The 17,175-nt window shown below is 54.6% G+C and overlaps 1 protein-coding gene across 1 annotated transcript in view; it reads right to left on the bottom strand.

Moving 5' to 3' along the window:
- The window catches only part of KCNIP1 (potassium voltage-gated channel interacting protein 1), a 239,932-nt gene extending 224,562 nt beyond the window's left edge, over positions 1-15,370 (bottom strand). The window contains exon 1 of the mRNA XM_090288566.1: positions 14,620-15,370. Coding sequence (XP_090144692.1) covers positions 14,620-14,707 — 88 coding nt within the window. The 5' untranslated portion in view covers positions 14,708-15,370. The remainder of the gene's footprint in view (positions 1-14,619) is intronic.
- Between the last annotated feature and the right edge of the window lie 1,805 nt (positions 15,371-17,175).

The following is a 17,175-nucleotide window of genomic DNA, read 5'->3' as shown; positions in this document are numbered from 1 at the left end:
AAATTTAAGTTTAATTTTAACAAGTCAAAAAGGAAAACAAAGTCCCCATCATGAGCCTCACTTTCGGGGGCTCCTTCCACATGGGTTCCATGCACCTGCAGTTGGGGCTAAAATACACAGAACCTTGGGATATCCAAGCAACCGCTGCAGGGGAAAGGCCCTATCCCTTCAGAAAATTGAGTGCCTGGGGATGCCCAGACCCCACTGCGCCTTGCATCATTAACCATGACCTTTGTTCACTCGAGACAAAGGCCTGCCTTCTTTCCACATCTGCCTGCTGGTCATGACACTTCATGAGCAGGACGAGCATGAAATAAGGGGCACTGATGTGTGATGGAGTTAGACACCCAGGAAAAATGCTTGGGGAACTGAAGGCTTCCCGGAAGCCAAGCGCACTCATTAGTTCTTCATAAATCACCCTGCTAATGAGTGTCCCGGGCTTGCACCGTTTTGGGGGGCCAGTGACTCACACCTGGAGAGGTGCCCCTGGCTTGTGCTCTCATGTCCCTCTCCCGGAACTCAGACCACCTGGTGGAGGCCAGAGGCCAGGGGATGGCAGGGATGACGAAGTCCCTACTGCCTTCAAGGGGCTTCCCATCTCCTGGCCGCTCTCCCTGCCCGCCCCCGCCCCACCAGCATTAAGGTCCTCCATCCTCACAGCGGAGAGCCTGCTCTCTGCACATTCAGCACGGGCGACATAAGCTAGTCACAAAATCTTAATTCTTGTGACTTATGGAAACGAGGTGCTCCTGTCTCCAAATCAACAATTCATCCAAAATCTCTCTTCATTTCAAAACTCCATGGGAGAGTGGATTGTCCACTGCATTCATTCCGTGGGGAATCGGCGGTACAGCTGAGTGTGCAAGAATATCCAGCGCCCTTGGGATTAGTCTTGCATTCGTGGGGAGTTTGAACGACATGAAATTTTGCAGAGATACTATGTGAACAAGGTGCAGCTGTCCTGTACCTCACCGGCCACTGTCCTTTCACGTGGAGCGCCAAGAGAAAGAGCAAAACCCGGTCAGAAAGACAAAGAGACATTCACTCCAGTCCAGCCTAGCAGTTCTTTAAGCGGGACCCTGCAAGGCCAAGACCCTTTGCACAATAATACTGAGATGCTCCCTGCCTTCTTCCCTCACCTTCTCGTACTGGCACGTGCGGCGCGTGTCACACCTTATGTGATGTGGGGCATCTCAGCAGCCTGACCGCAGAAGCAGGTGTGAGACTCCAGCCGTCTTCTAGCTATCCAGACGTTAAAGAACATGACGCCACTTTTCTCAATATGTTTTTTTTTTTTTTTTTTTGGAAAATATAATTATCTCTCACGAAAATATGTTATTTTGTTAACAGGTAAGGAGCTTATTATTTTGAAATAAGTGCATTTACATCAAACAGTCTTTTTTATTTCTAAAATAATAAAAGTAGCTATACCCCACATAAACCAAATCTCTTTGGAGTTCTTAATATCTTTTAAGATGGTAAAAGGATTCTGAGACCAGAAAGTTTCTGAGCTGCTGACTCGTTGTATCCAGAGTCGGGGTCTCTCTGTTCTTCCCACACATGCCCTGTGGACATCCAAAGACGTCCCCAGGGTGCCCCCAGATTCCTCTGGGGGCCAGGAGGAGAGTTTTAGTTTCCCACTATCCCCTGGCTCCTGGTTCTCTCTTCCAAGGATGGATTAATATAGGATTATCTTCCTACCTACGGGCGCCTTCCTGCGTCTTTGTCACGTTGACGGCAATGCAGAACTCGGCTTCCTGCTGGATTGCCACAGCTCTCCCTCCCACGCAGAGCCTCCGCTCATGCTCCCCAGCCAGCCAGCTCCCTGACAGGCCTGGAGAGGAGGGGAAGGGACGTGTACAGGCACAAAGCAAACAACTCCCACCCGAATGTAGGGCAAAGTGGGCGATTCGTCGCAAGGCTTGCGGCATCGTAATCCCCACCATCTCACACCAAGCTCCCCACCTCCAGTGGGACGGAGGTGCTGTCTTCCTCCGTCAGTTCTGGAGCCCCTGCTATCTGACTCCCCTTTGACCCCTCAATGCGGATACGAACTCCTGTTCTCCCAGGTCAGGAGTTCTTTAAAGTTCTAATCTGGCCCTTGAACCGCTCCTACAGCATTCCCCTGCAGTGACAACCTGTCTCAACAACTCTTTAGATGAACGACTCTCTGCACCGGGAGGTAGCCACTTCCATTTTGGGATATGTTTAGCGAATCACTCCCTGTGTAATCATCTGTCATCTCTAATAGTAATAAGAGCTAACGTTTGCTCAGTACCTGTAGGCCGGGACCTGGGCTAAGCTTTTACAAGTCCAGCACTATATCCTTGTGCTTACTATTACCACCTCCACTTATAAAGGGGAGGGATTTAACTTGCGGCAGGGAGAAGTTCGTAAATAGGAGCATGGGGATCCATTCCCAGATAGCATAGCTTCATATTCTACTCTCTAACCACTGGGCTTCCTGCCCCTTGTCTCTGCCCCATTATCAAACATGGAAACCACCCCGCAGGGCAAGGTTGGTGCAGGGAACCTGGTGGAAGCCTCCAGGCTCTCGGGGGGCTCCCTGGCGCCACACCTCTGGGGAGTAAACAGATGCGGCTGAAAAAGCCCTGTAAAGGCTCTGACGTGGGTACTGCCAAGACAGATAGGGCCACGCGTCAGCTACAACGTGCCTGACTCCATGCTCACTCAGCCCACAGCCACTGAGCGCCTGCCAGACACCACGCACGCCACGGCCACAGCACCTCCTGAACTGGCCACTCTATTAAAAAGTAGAACAGAAGAGAGGCTGGTCTGACGTGACTTTTCTCAGGGACTCCCACACTTCTCAGTCAACTCTGCTTTCTTTTCCAAGTGTTCCCACACCATTGGTTTAACAATCTACTCTAGGATTTGTCCAGGAGTTGACGGCATGTTCATTTATATGTAGCTTTAGAATCTTCCACTATCGTTAAGAAAAATTGGGCCACTGACACCTTCTTGGTCTCTAAGTAACTTTTCTATGACTCTGTTGACCACACAAGTTGTATTCCGAGAAACATATACACATGTGTGTTTAAACACTGTTTCATATGCTCTGCTGGTTCTTTCCAACCCCTGGAATGGAAATTCCCTGAGCCATAAGCCAGAACCTCATGGATCTGGAGCCGCCGGGGCTCTCTGAGGCGCTCCCGACCCCATGTGAGCCTCTTAGCCACTCTGGACCATCACGCCCAGTTCTTAGCTCTTCCTTCTGTGGGGAAGCTGGGAGCAAATCCACACAGAAGTGGGTGTTGTTTGTCCCTTTATCAGATCATCTGCCCCAAGCTGACTCAGCCATCAGGTATTGTCACTCTCAGAACACGTTTCAAAGGCTTTTATTCCTGTTACTTACATTTGGGGGGAAGGTAAATTACAGCTTTGTATGACCTTATTCTTATGACCCTAAACTACGTGTCTGTGTTTTCTCTGGACAGGCAAAACCTGCGGGGAGGAAAGCTCAGAAAAGCCAAGAGTTGGAATCTGGCTTGTCAGTGACCTCGGCAGTTTATTTCATCTCTTTGGGCCTCAGTTTCCTCAGTCAGAAAATGAGTGCAACGCCGATTGCTTTCTGGGGGCCCTCAGATGATCGGATACCATAAGGGACCATGAGGCTCGCTGCACAGTGTCTGGTTCCTAAAAGATACTCCATGCGTGTTCGTTCTTTCTGAGCAAACGCGTCTCTGTCCTCTGATCAGGCAAGTTCTTCCCTGTCGGCACTCCGGGAACTTCCTTCTGCCCCGCCTCACTAGCAACGTCCTGTTTCTCATGAGCATCGCTGGCCATGCTGCCTCTCTCCCTCTCCATCCGTGTCTAGCTAGGTTCCCTCCCAAAAATTCTGCCCACAGGCAGACTGATGGACTTTGCACCCCGGGCTCAAAGGACCGGTTTCCGTGCGTGTGCACTTCCTAGGAGGACTGCCATCCCTGACAACAGTTGGTCTGGTCGGGGTGATCCTCCCCGTGCGAGGCCGGCGGGTCCCTCGGCCCAGAAACCGGGCTTAATTGGAAATTAAATTGCATTTCAGCACCAACTGCGGGATGCCTATACCCACAGCTAATTTATCAAGGTGACGGCCTCATCTCCAGAAAGCCCGTGGGGACGGGGTGGCTGCGTCAGCAAAATTACGAGCTTATATCTGAGGAGAACTTTCTTTCAAGTGCAAACTGAACCCTGCCAGTTTCCCATCTTGGGTTTGGTGCGTTTACTGGTTGCCTTCTGTGTGCCAGGCACTGTGCCGGGAGCCGGCACCGCGCTCCTGCTGCTCCCGGGCCACTGGCAGAGAAAACGCAAGGAAAAGATCATCCAGGGCTGAGTAGCTTGGTGTGGGGAGGGGAGTGAGAGTATTACAGGAGTCCCTCTCTCTATTGCGGTTCACTTATCGTGGCCTCACTGTATCGCAGGATTTTTAAAAATATTACATTTATTTATCGTGGATTTTTCGCTATATCGCGGGATTTTGCGGTACTGTACAGTAAATACTAAAATAAATATAAGGCTCCTACTTTGTGGATTTTCACCTGTTGTGGGGGGGTCTAGAACGTGATACCCGCGATCAGAGAGGGATCACTGTATATGTAACTTCAGGGCTAAGAAGTGGACTCTTCTATGTAACCCTCGCTCTGACAGATCACAATGACCTTGGGTGCACCAGCCTCTTGGCCACGCCCTTCACACACATCCATTCCACCCTCCAGACAGCTGCAGGGAAGAAATACATTATGATTTTCATCATCCTCATTTTACTGACGAAAAAGCTGAGACCTAGAAGGTAAGTAACTTGCCCCATGAGTAGGTCATAGAACTGGTATTTGAACTGAGGTCATTTCGCAGCAGAACCTCTGCCTGTGTGCATGTGTGTGAGCCTGTGCGCACACGCGTGGGTCAGAACCATTTGAGAGTTGGGTTCAGGGGCTTTGAACACGAGGCTGGTTTAGAAGCCAAGTGGACACCGGCTTGGCTGGAGGAGACTTTGCGTGCAGGCGGGGAGACCTCAACTAAAACCTACGCTAATATTTCATTTTTTCTCTTTTCTCTTTTGCTTTTTCCATGCACACACTTACTCCCAGGTTGGAACCTCACTGCACAAACACTTGGGTTTCCTGCGTTTCCACCCACCATTCTGTCAATAGCATTGCTACATGTTAACGAGCTATCCTCACAATCATTTTGCAAAGGTTTAATACTATTTCATCACAGAGTTGAACCAAAGTTCATTTCACCCATTGTGTTTTGACTGAAGTTTAAAGATCATCTCTAGTTTTACCCTATTGTAATGTAACCCCATGATGAACACCCCTGAATAAAAGTCTTGGTGCGCATTCTGGTGATCTATGTAGAGCAGATCGCTGTGGGGGTGTATTACTTTCCTAGGGCTATCATAACACGATACCCCAGACTCAGTGACTTAACAGAAATTTATTTTCTCATGATTCCTGCAGCTGAAAGTCCAGGATCCAGGTGCTGGCAGAACAGGTTTCTGGTCATTGCTCCCTCAGCTTGTAGATGACCACTGTGTTCTTACTGCGTCCTCATGTGACCTTTCCTCTCTGTGTGTGTTTTCCTGGTATCCCTTCTTCTTCTTATAAAAACACTAGTCTAGCCCTGGCCTGCGGACTGAAAAGTCATCGGTTTAATTCCGGTCAGGGCACATGCCTGGGTTGCAGGCCAGGTCCTCAGTTGGGGGCATGTGAGAGGCAACCGATCAATGTCTCTCTCACGCACTGATGTTTCTCTCCCTCTTCCTCCCTCACCATTCTCTATAAGCAAACAAACAAACAAATAAATAATTTTTAAAAAACACAGGCACCCCAGTCCCATGGGGTCAATGCCTCACCCTCGTGACCTCACTTAATCTTAATTACCCCATTTAAGTTCTTATCTCCACATATAGTCATATCAGGGGTTGGGGCTTCAGCACGTGAGTTTGCGGGGGGCAGAACTCAGTCCATATAGGGGGTGACGGTGCTGAGGGATGTGGCCAAGCAAGTGTTCCTTGGCTTTGTGACCTTCAGCTAGTTCTTCAACCTCTCCCAGCCTCTGGGTGGGAATCATCAGAGTTGGTGACTCCCAGGGCTCGGGATGGACTGAACGTAGGGATCCTTGTGAAGCCCCAGGAAATCAGTGAGTCCTGACAATTATTATCTGACAATTATTATCCCTCACAGGCCATCGTCTCTGGACTGGAGAGGCATGTGCAGGGTTAATCAGCACAAGGATGCCGGGAGTGTTCTGCAGTGCAATATGCCTTGTAGCTTCGGAAAGTCCCAGGCTCCAAGTGACAGCAGGTTCCCAGCTAACGTTAGCAGATAGTGAGCAGCAAGCCTAGGCTTGGCACTGCCTGCCAAGCACAGATGGTTTGAAAAATGCCACCCAAACTGGCCCAGGGTTAATCAAAAGATTACAGACAGAAAATTGGGGTAGTCTGACCCAAGCCTCTCAGATGCACCTCTCCCTCCCTGACTTCTGCCCACTTCTAGCAAGGAGTAGAATGTGGCCAGATTGAATTACAGTGGGAACGTTTGCTGGGGGACGTTGACTTTCTGCATGCCTTGCAGCTTTGGCTGTTGGGCCAGTCCTCCCAGGCGTCTTGTCGTCTGACTGGGAAGGGGGGCCTGTAAATGGTGGTTCAGGGTATAGACGGGGAGGCTCAGGGCTCAGGGGAATTCTCCAGAATTGTGCTGCTGCAGTCCAAACAGAGGCCTTGAAACTGTGATTTCTGAAATTAGCATGTTGTCTCGGCCAAACCGGGAAGGAATCAGTTTCGTCTTCATTGCTTGCTATCCTGGATCTGAGTTTCAGAAATGGAGCGAGTGTCACGTGGAGCGGAAAGCTGGCACCCGGAGACCGACAACCGGCTCCCGGCTCCGGTGCTGTCCCTTCCCGTTCTGAAGCTCAGGTCTTCCCCTCCATCAGTGGGGTTAACTGGAGCTCTCCGCCTCCCAGGGTCCTTGTGCCCATTACATCAATGGCATGTGCACAGTGCTTAGAGCAATAAGCAGGTTCTATATTGTTGTTATCAAATCTTATAACTGCAAAGCTGGAGGAACTTTGCAATCAGTGACTCCCTCATTTTAGAGATGAAGAAATCCAGGCCCAGAGAAGGGAAGCCACTTGGCAGTGAGGATCTGGATTTGAACCCAACGCTGCTGCTTTTGTAGTTCAGAGAACAGGAACTAGGAACATAATGGCTTCGACAGAGAGGGCCAGGGCTGGGTCTGTGTTCATGGCCCTTCCCTCTTCACCCAGTGAAAAGAAAGCTTTCTTCTGCCTTCAGACTGGGGACCTGTGAGGAGTGGAGGGTGGTCATGGGCAGTGGGGAACACACCTTCCTCACGGCTTCTCCTGGGTTCTTGGCTTCCCTTTCTGTCCCAGGCAGCCTGTGGATCTCCCCATCATGGCTTCCTCTCCACGAAAGATCCTCTCCACAGCTCTCTGCCCTTCTGGGGGGACCCTCAGAGCCTGGGTCCTCCCTCCTGCCCTTCTGGCTGGGGTGCAGATGGACACTGGCCAGCTACAGTGGACAGGCAGGGCGGGCCAGCTACCAAGGGGCAAGAGGACCGGGCCCTAGGTCTTGCTTGCACTGAGCTCCCCATCTCATGAAGGTCATTCTGGCTGGCCGCTTCTGTGCAACTCCAGCACAGAAATTCAGGTCAGGAAACAAGGAGTGGGAGCTTCCACACTAGCCTGGCAAAGAGCAGGCCTCACGAAGGGACTCCAGGCACACGAGCCGATGCTGCTGAGCAGGAAAAGCTTCACTCATCATTTATTCAACACCCCGCGGGTGCGGGTGGCTCCCGAAACCAGCCCCACACAAAGAACACTTATGGGGAGCTCATGGGCTCCTGGGCTGGGGGGAGGGCCGATAAAAACATAAACCGCTAGATAAAAAAGGGTCATTTCAGCTGCTGACAAGGTCTCGATTTCAGAACTTGTCATTGAGAGTGACTGAGGGCGGGGGACAACTTGGGAGGAACAGAAGGGCTGGGAGCGGACTTGACCCAGAGCCTGTTTCTCTCGGCTCTGCCTCCTTCCTCCTGGCAACAAGTCCAAGTTCAATCATGTGAGCAGACGGGAAGGCTGGGGACTCGATTTTTACGGGGCAGCTGCTACGTGCTGGGTGCTGTGAGTGTCACAGGCACCATCGCAGTCTCCTGGTGGCCCTGTGCGGTGGGAGTGATCGGCCCATTTTGCACAAGACGGGAAGTGGCTTGTCCAACTACCCTCCTGGCACATGGCAGGACCGGACCGAGGGCTGTCTGGCTCCAGAGCTGTGCTTTCAGTCCCTGCATCTTGCTGCCTTCCACGGCTGCCTCCCTCGACCACGTCTGCACTGGGAGTCACCGGCTCTCAGGGACATGGGACCTGGTGACAGAGGTGACCCTGGAGGACTCTGTCACCTGAGGAGTTCTGTGGGTCACATTGGCGTGGCCAGGGACCTCCGGGCCTCTGCAGGAGGATTAAAACCTGACTCGATCCACCCTGCCCCGTACCTCGGTATCGCAGCCCACGGTGCCCTCCCACCTGCGAGAGGGACCCATTCCGGCTCCTTTCAGGCGGGAACAAACTAGCCGTCCACTCGTGGTCTTGCAGTTAACAGGATTTTGTGCAGCCCGAAGAGATGATTCCTGCCTGGCATGGGGTGATCTGGAAGAGATGCCCGGTGGCCCCAGAGAGGACAGCCTCGGCAGGCAGGAGGAGGCCTCACCTTCCTCTCTCCCCTCTGCCGTGGGACCGTGGGGGCCCTAGAGAGCACCTGGCCAGTGAAATGCATAAGGGAGTGAAGGGCCTGCTCCAGAGGGGCAAGGATGAGAGACCTGCAGGCTGGAGCCAGGGCTCCTCGGCATTGGGAGAGCCAGGGTGAGCCCACTCCCCGCCCTGGTGGCTCTGGCTTTGCACGGAGAGGCAGGCGCGGACCAGACCCTCAGTGACCGAGGTTTCTGCCTGTAACAAGGCAGGCGCACAGAGGTTCCCAGCTGCAAGAACACAATGCTCTCTGCACTGCCGGGACAGTGAGCTGGCTGGGACCTGGGGCGGTGGAGGCTCTCACTTCCTGCTGCAAAGGGAAGTGCTCGCTTCTCAGGGGACAGGTGGCATCCTCCTTTAGCAGGGGGCACTGTCACATCTCATAGTTCCCAGGGGCCCGTGTCAGGGCCGTTGCTTTCCCAGAGAATCCTAGTACACAGTCGGTATTTCAGTTCCAGACTTCCTGGCACCCAATCCTTGTGTATTTCCCCAATGACAAAACCACTTCTCATACTTGTGCCATAAGAAGGGAGAGCGGTGGGAGAGGGTCCCTTGTGGGTACAGAACACACTCAGCATCCAGCAGGTGCCCTGGCCCCAGCAAACCTGTCTGAGCTGGAAAAGCACGCATGTGATTGTCTTGCCAAACTTGGCCTACGGTATGTCCCCTTTCCCCATAAAGCCTAGTCCTTAACCCAGGCCATGCCACTTTATGGAATTTCTCCCAGCCCCTTGCAAGACAGGTGGCCGCCCTGAAGTGACTCAGTTGACGCAAAAGCTCTTGACAAACTCATCTACAAAATTAATGGGGAGCTGGGGCAGTCTCTGCTGGTGACAAGGCAGGGCGCATGCCTGCAGGGCCATCTTCTCCAGCCCTGTGGCGTGGAGAGGCAAGCACCTGGTCTCGGCCACAGCAGGACCTTGGTTCTAATTCCAGCTCTGCCAGCTGGCCACCTGGCTTAACTAAAGTTCAGTCTCCTTATCTGTTAATGTGGTGATAACGATACCTCCTTCTAGGGCCAGAACTGGGGCGGGATGAGAGAGGTTCCTAGGGCACAATGTTTAAGGAGGGCCTCGCCCTCAGCTCCTTGCATATGCAAGGACACCCTGCCAGTCGCCAGCCTGTTGCTTGTATTATCTGCACTAAATTAACCACCTTGTGCAGTTGATAATATTATTATCTCCAATGAAAAGCGAGGGACCTTGGCTTGAGGAGGCTGTGTAACTCCCTCAAGCTCCTGCAGCCAGTGGACAGTGGGCAGAGCTGGGACTCAGCCCAGCCTGCGGAAAGGCAAAGCCTGTCCCCAAGTTCAAAGGCAATTTCTTAAGGATCCTGAACAGCAGTTGGGGAGGAAGCAAGAGGAACAGCATGTCTCTGATGGTCTGAAGCCGAGGTCCTGCCTCACACAGAGAGAAACAGCCTGGGGCTGGGTGGAAGGCGGATGTTGGGGCTCCAGAGCCTTGTCCCGAGATAAATCTTGGGAGGCCAGCCCCACACCGCCTGCCCACCCTGCAGCCACATGGGTGGCCAGGACAATGTTACAAGCTCTCCTGGATTGGATTCCTCCCTCCCGCTTGCTCTGGCTTCACCATCTCAGCCTAGGATGACGGATGGGTTCCCAAAGCACAGAAGGGTGTGGGCTGAAACCTCCCTGGCCAGTAGGAGTTTGCGCACCAGCAGCCCTGGGGTCTCTGTGAGGGTGTGGGGAAGCTGGGCACACAGGAAGAGGCGGGTCCCCCAGAAGCCCAGTTTCACTGGGCATCTGAGTCAGGAGCTAGGCTTCTGCCAAGTTAAAGAGCCGGGAGGGCCTGGCCCTGGGAGCCATGCTCCTAATACCAAATAAGGTTCTTAGGTGTGGGAAATGGCTCAAAGTTGCCTCAGCACTGGGAGGGGCCTGAGGAAAGCAAGTGCGGGAGAGGGGAAGCAGGGCACGTTCTAGAAACGAGAGAAGCCTGCCTGAATCTGTGCGCAGCGCTGAAGGAACGAGCAGTGAGTGAGGAGCCCAGGCCCGAGGCGCTCACGGCCCAGAGAGTACCAGTTATTAACTACAGAAGCTCCAAAGAGCATCTCCAGCACGTGCTACGCAGGGAGCTGAATGCACACAGTCGCATTAGTAATTACACGGAGGGCGTCCGGATTCTGTTTGATGGCTCAGGTAAGCGAGGCCAGAGGAGTCAGGGGCCCAGCCCAAGGCGTCCCGGGCAGCGAGCCGAGGGCCCAGGATGTCCCAGGCTGGCACTGGTTGCCTTTCCCGCTGCCTTACTGGTTTGCAAACTTTTTTTAAGCAAGAGAAACTCTTTCTCTAAATTTAGAGAATTTCAGTATGTAAAACAAATCCAAGTAGAGCTGGAAGGGGCCAGAGCAGGGGTGCAGAACTCCACCCACACTTTAGGACCATTTAAATGCGCTTCCTGCGGCAGGAAGCAAGCTCAGGCACGGTTCCCAAGGAACTGTCTGCCCAGAGGCTCACGCTCCGGCGGCATGTGGGCAGAGTTCGGAGCAGCCCGGGACAGGAGCCTGCCTGGTGCGTCCTAGAAAGCTGTGACGTCAACCCCAGCACAGGGCCCAGTCGCTCTGCACCAGGAAGTGCTGCCTGGTCATGCAACACGACTGTGAAGCGCCCGCTCTGGGCTGGGCACGGGATGAGGCGCTCTAGCCACCGTGGTGAGCAAAGCTGCGTGTGGCCCCCACGCTCACGGAGCTGAAGTCCACAGCCTTTAGCAAACATGTTCCTCAAGGAACATGGATCCCATGTGGCGATGAGGGCTACAAAGGAAAAGGTCAAGGGCACGGGGGTGTGTGAGCAGAAAAAACTGATCAGGTCACCTCCGAAAAGGGCACCGATGAGAATTCTAGGCTTCAGAGAAGCTTAGGCCAACAGAAAGGGGATGGTTGGCTTCAAGGGGAGGCAGCCAAGGTCCAGGGACAGGCAGGACAGGGAGGGGTGACATTGGGTTCTCCCTGCTCCCCAGGCATTCCCTAGGCAGGTAAGAAACAATAAGTTGTCCCGAGGACCAGCAGGAGGTCCCTGGTGCTATTCAATCTTTATGCTCCTCCATCCTGAAAGGGACACAGAAAATCCTTCTAAGAGTTAGATCACTGCAAATGCAGGACTCAGTGCAATGAATAATGAATAAGTAAAAGCATGATTAAAGCCGGAAGTCATTAGGCAAATGTAATACCTCCACACAGAGTCTAATCTAAATCCCCACCTCGGGCTGGTCTATACGTTAGATCTGTTTCCGCTCCCCTGCCCAGGCCTGGCCCCGCTCCCAGTCATTTATTTAGCAAATATTGAGCAAACACCTGGGCTGGGCAGAACACCAGCTTCCCAGCGCATGCCTGGCGCAGAGCCAGGGCTGTGTAAACACTCGGTGCTCTCCGCGGGGCAGGGAGACGGGACCGTCCTGCCACTGCTGTGGCCACCTCCCCGAGCCTCCGCTACAGAAAACTCAGGACTGAAGCAGGTCAGAGGAAGGCCAGGTCCCCAGTGCGGGATCCCGTGAAGCACTTTCTGTGTCACGTGGATCTTCGTGTCCGAGGTTCTGAGAGGAGCGCAGGCGCTGTCCTGGCCCGCCGGCTGGCTTCGCTGCAGAGGTGACCCCCTTCCACCGGCCAGTCCCGCCCTCCTGCTCCCCTCAGCGTGGACGCCACTGTCTGTCGCACGGGCACTGGGTCTGCCCCAGGCGGCCCTTCCCTGGGCCCCTGGCCCCCTGCCCCACTTCAGTGCGATGTCCAGGTGGTGTGTGTCCTCCGTCTGTGCCCCGCCCCCCAATGCAAGTGTCTTGATGGAGGGCTTGTGCCTCATTCGCCCATGTGCCCAGTGAGGAGTGTGTGGCAGAGTAGGTAACAGATAAACATTGAGGGAACGATTGTAGGCAGATGGCAGAACTCACATAGCTGTCTCTCCTCTCTCAGCCTCCGTCCTCTTCCTTATTCACGCACGTCACACACCCACTGCACACACCCTCTGCACACACTCTCTCTGACTCACTTCCTCACACTCACCCTTCCTGCTGTATAACGTCTTTCTGTGATCTCGCCGCGCTCAGGTGCTGTCTTGGGTGCACAGCCCCACCTGCAGCCCGCTACCTTAAGGAGCTTCTGTCCTGGGCCCTGCAGAGGGGATGGCCTGGGGCCCCCTCCCCAGACCCAGGCCTGTCTCTGTCCCTGGCCACCCCCTCACGTCTGGTCACTGCAACATACTCTGTAAAGGGACCCCTGTCTCAGCCGCCTGGATCCTTGCGACAGAGCTGGGAGGTCGACAGGTAGAAGGTGTGGACACGTTTTACACACGAGGAAACTGAGGCTCTGAGAGGCTGTGGCTTGCCCCGGGAACAAAACCAGAGCTGAGATCTAGGTTTCCTAACTCCAACCCGAGCTGTTTCTGCTGCACTTCCGGGAAACAGAGACTGGCAGAGGATGCTGCCCATCACCGCTCGCCCCTGAGACTGTGATACCGGAGATGCAGGGGAGGGGACACCCAACTATCTCAGAGGACTGGACGGCGGGACTGTGTGCAGTCTCCTAAGCCCTCTGCACTTTCCTCCTCAACTCCACCCATCACACTCAGGGCCTCCAATAATTCTGCCAGGCAGCTAACCCTCGGCCTTGGGCATTCAATCCACCTGGGCTTCCTGGAGGAGGAATGCCCCATTTCAGAAGTGCGGCGGGGACGGAGCAGGAGTGCCAAAAGGACCTGAGAAAGAGGATGAGCGAAATCTCACCATCACCACCCACCCACATCCGCCTTTCAATCTGCAGCAGGCCAGGCCTGTGAGGCAGCCGGGGACCTGGGCCATGTCATTAGAGCTGGCCACACACAGCCTTGCTCTTCGCTCATCAGCATGTTTTCAAGTCCTGGTCATGGTGTGCGGGCCTCCCTCCTTTCCCGCATGCCCTGCCTGCTGCTCCCGACGCCTCTCCCCCAAAGCCTCGCCTCCTGAACCAGGGCATGAATATTTAAAGACATTTTTTTGTTGTTCAGCCAGTGCAGCTCCCTCATGCTGCTGCTGCCCCCTCTAAACATCATCTCCCGAAAGTTTCCCAGAGTGCCTCCAGATGCTTCACCCTCCCCGGTCAAAGGGGGAGATGGGGATCCAGAGGCAGGGACCGCCCCTCTGCCCTAGGGCCGAGATGTAGACATGCAGTCCCAGGTTAGTCCACAACCACCCTTTCTGGGCTGCTGGGGAGTTAAACCTGCAAACTGCCTGCCACCCCGGCTCTCAGAGAAGTAGAGAAGACAGACGTCGGCACAGGCAGGAGATGTGGAGGGACCGGGACCCAAGAAAGCAGAAGGTTGACCAAAGCCCCAGAAATGCAGCACCCTGGAACTGGCGAGAGAAAGCTGCCGGTACATCATCAGCCCCTGAGCTGACGGAGCCCGGGTCCACCAGTGTGCAGAGGAGGACAGCGGCCTGCTGCCACCTCCTGTTGGCCCCTCCAGCGTCTCTGCGCTGCCGTTACTCATGGCCCACCGCACCAAATCCCTCTTTTATCAACAACGCACAGCACTCCGCGGATAACTTCTTGAAACTCTAGTCACGGCTAAGCGGCTCCCAGGGCTCAGGGAAGGGCTCTCTCCCCTGCCCGCCTGTAACCAATCAGCCACACACCACCAGATCTGTTTCCAAAGTTCCAGGCAATTAGAGCCAGCTGAGCCCCCTGGCCTGCTGCCCGCCTGCTCCGAGCCAGGATCCACATTGTCAGCAACCCCAAATCCCGGCCACCGAGGTCTCCCAACCTCCTCCGAGACCCGGACACACACGAAGGGCCACCCTCGCCACGCCGAGGCACCCTGAGCAGCCAGATCGCATCAAGACAGAAAACGAGGGTCAAGGCCAGGCTGCCTACCTTTGCTGAGGGTCCCGGTGATGAGCTTAATGATGGTCTGGGCAAATTTCACGAACCCCAGCTTGCATCTCTTGGAGCAGCCGCTCATGGTGGCAGAGGGAAGGCAGGCTCTGCTGTCAATGCCCAGAAGGGATGGCTTCCACGTTGCGTGCCCCTGGAGCCTGGAGCCTGCCCGGGCGAACCCTGAGAGGTGGACGCACCCCAGAAGCTGCTGGAACAGCACAGCTGCCTCTGCAGTGAGTCCAGCTTCTGCATCCAGAGAGCCTGCCGGGCACGCTGTTTGCTCCCTTCTTCTGTCCTTCCCTCCACTCAAGTCCTACGCACAGGAGGACCTCGGGATGCCAGGGCTGGGACAGCGCTGCGGGGCCACGGGGCGCGCCGAGGGCACGGAGGAGGAGGAGGAGAGTGGAGCGGAGCGGAGCGGGAGGGAGGAGCTGGCGCGCTCCCAGGCTTTGCTGTCTTTCTTACATGGCAGTGGTAATGTAGCAATTAATACTCCAGTCAGAAGGGAGGGACCGCTCCGCACAACACTCCGCTCCGCAGCTTCCCGGGTGGCTCTCGGGCTCTTTCCTCGCTGGTTAATCTAATAGATCAATTTTCTGTGCTTCCATCAGCGTCCGTGGGAACTCCCCGCAGAGCAGGCGGCTGCTGCTGGGCACTGGGCGGAAAGTTTGCAGGCAGCTCCGAGCGGCCTGGTGTGCGTCCCGGAGAAGTCGGACGGAGGGGCCCGCACCTGAAGCAGGGGCTTCTCCCGCCTCTGACCGCCTCCCGCACCAGGTGCCCCGACTTCGTCAGCTGCTCCGTTTCAGCTGCCACCTCTGCAGAGCAGGCAAGAGTCTGGGCGCTCTCATCAGGATAGGAGGGGACTGTGATAGGGCTTTCCTTGATGAAGGAAGTAGTCCTCCGCTACGCAATAAAGGAATGTCCACCATTCACACAATTTGACTACAGTACAGTCCTCTTAGAAGTAAAAGTGCAGGGCAGTATGTAAATATGAAGTACAACTACTGTTTTATAAAAAGTCCCCCACAGACACAGGGTATCACGGTCCTTGGTGTTTCAAACGGTCCTCACGGGCCATCACCCTGAGCACCGTGGGCCAATGTACTGTGTCTCCGCGGGAACCGCAGCTACGAAACCCACCTTCGGCAAAACTAAGCCACGCCCCGGGAAGGTCTTTCTCTTCCTTCCCATCAGCTTGTCTCCCTAGTGTCTGCTTCTCCGGGATGCTGGAGAGGAATGGGGTGCTGAGGAGCCAGAGGATGGAGACTAGCAGTGGATACGATACCAGAGAAGCTGGAGTTCTCGCTCCACGTCTGATTTCTTCCCCCGCTTCCATGAGTGAGGGGGAAGTGAATCTTGAAATAAACCTCACCTTTAGGGTGGTCGCCATCAAACTGCAGCTTGGAGAACAGACCCCGGAGACAGCCAACACGCACAGGGCCTTTCTCTCAGCCCCGCAGGGGCCTGGGCTCCCTGACTCCCAGCAGAGTATGAGTCCTGGCATATACTGTACAATAGGAAGGAGCCCAGCCAGAAAATGCCCATTGTGCTTGGTGTCTTAGCTGTGGAACTTGCCCCGTTATTCACCCACTGTCTTAAGAGCATTGGACGTCCCAGTTAAAATGCACGGGGTACCTGGGAATGCCTATGGCACTCAGTCGTGTCACCCGATGGTGGCTGGCACCAATTCACTGCTAACAGGAGTGCCCCGTGGGCCACCAGGAGTCCTTCTTGGTAGGTATTTTCTCTCTCAGGGTCGACAGTCTTTTGTTCGCTGACTCACACATCCAATATTTACCAGGCTCCCAGGATGCAGAGAAGAGCTGAGCAGCCGGGGTGGGTGCAGGATGCCCTGAGTGCCCGGGATGTAGAAAACGCTGAGTTAGGCCCACCAGACAGACATGGTCAATGTCCTGCTGGACCTCAGAGTGGAGTGGATTTATCATCCAACACTAAGCCCTTGTGGGGGATCCATTTATCCACGACCTTTGTTCATTTTGCAGAATCCTAGTGGGCAGGCAGGTGTTCAGAAGCAGAAGGAAAGGTCACGGAATACTACCCGGCAGGCAAGGACCAGGCAAAGGGCAGCGCTGCCTTGGCACCAAGGAAGAAGAGGAAGATTAGGGAGAGAAGGTTTGGAGGAGGAGGAGGAGGAGGATGTCATCCCACTGACCTTTTCACCTGCCAGAGTGCTGTCCTCTGAGTGATAGAGTCCCCTCTGCAGGACCTGGAACTCTCAGCGAGGCTCAGCCATGTCACTCTTCCATCTCACGTGACAAAGAGAGACATGGAGACTCGACAAGCCAGGAGAAACAATGGCTGTGACTTCAGTGGTATTTGCTGCCCTTGAACTCGGTCTTCTGCCTGGAAAGTGGGCTAGGAATTCTGCCGGAGGAGGGGCTCCCAGAAGGCAGTCGGCAGCACCTGTGTGGGGAAGACAGGCGTGGTCTAGGGGGGAATCTGCATTTGGACTCTGGCTCAGGGACCTGGAATCCCTACATCTGAACTCCTCGGGGGAAAGACACAGTGGCACCTGTTGTTCGAAGGATCCGG

This window comes from Furipterus horrens, unplaced genomic scaffold (assembly GCF_987537825.1).
Source record: "Furipterus horrens unplaced genomic scaffold, mFurHor1.1.pri manual_scaffold_10, whole genome shotgun sequence".
NCBI classification, from domain to species: Eukaryota; Metazoa; Chordata; class Mammalia; order Chiroptera; family Furipteridae; genus Furipterus; species Furipterus horrens.
The sequence above is the reverse complement of the archived record's forward strand: the minus strand, read 5'-3'. Positions and strand labels throughout refer to the sequence as shown.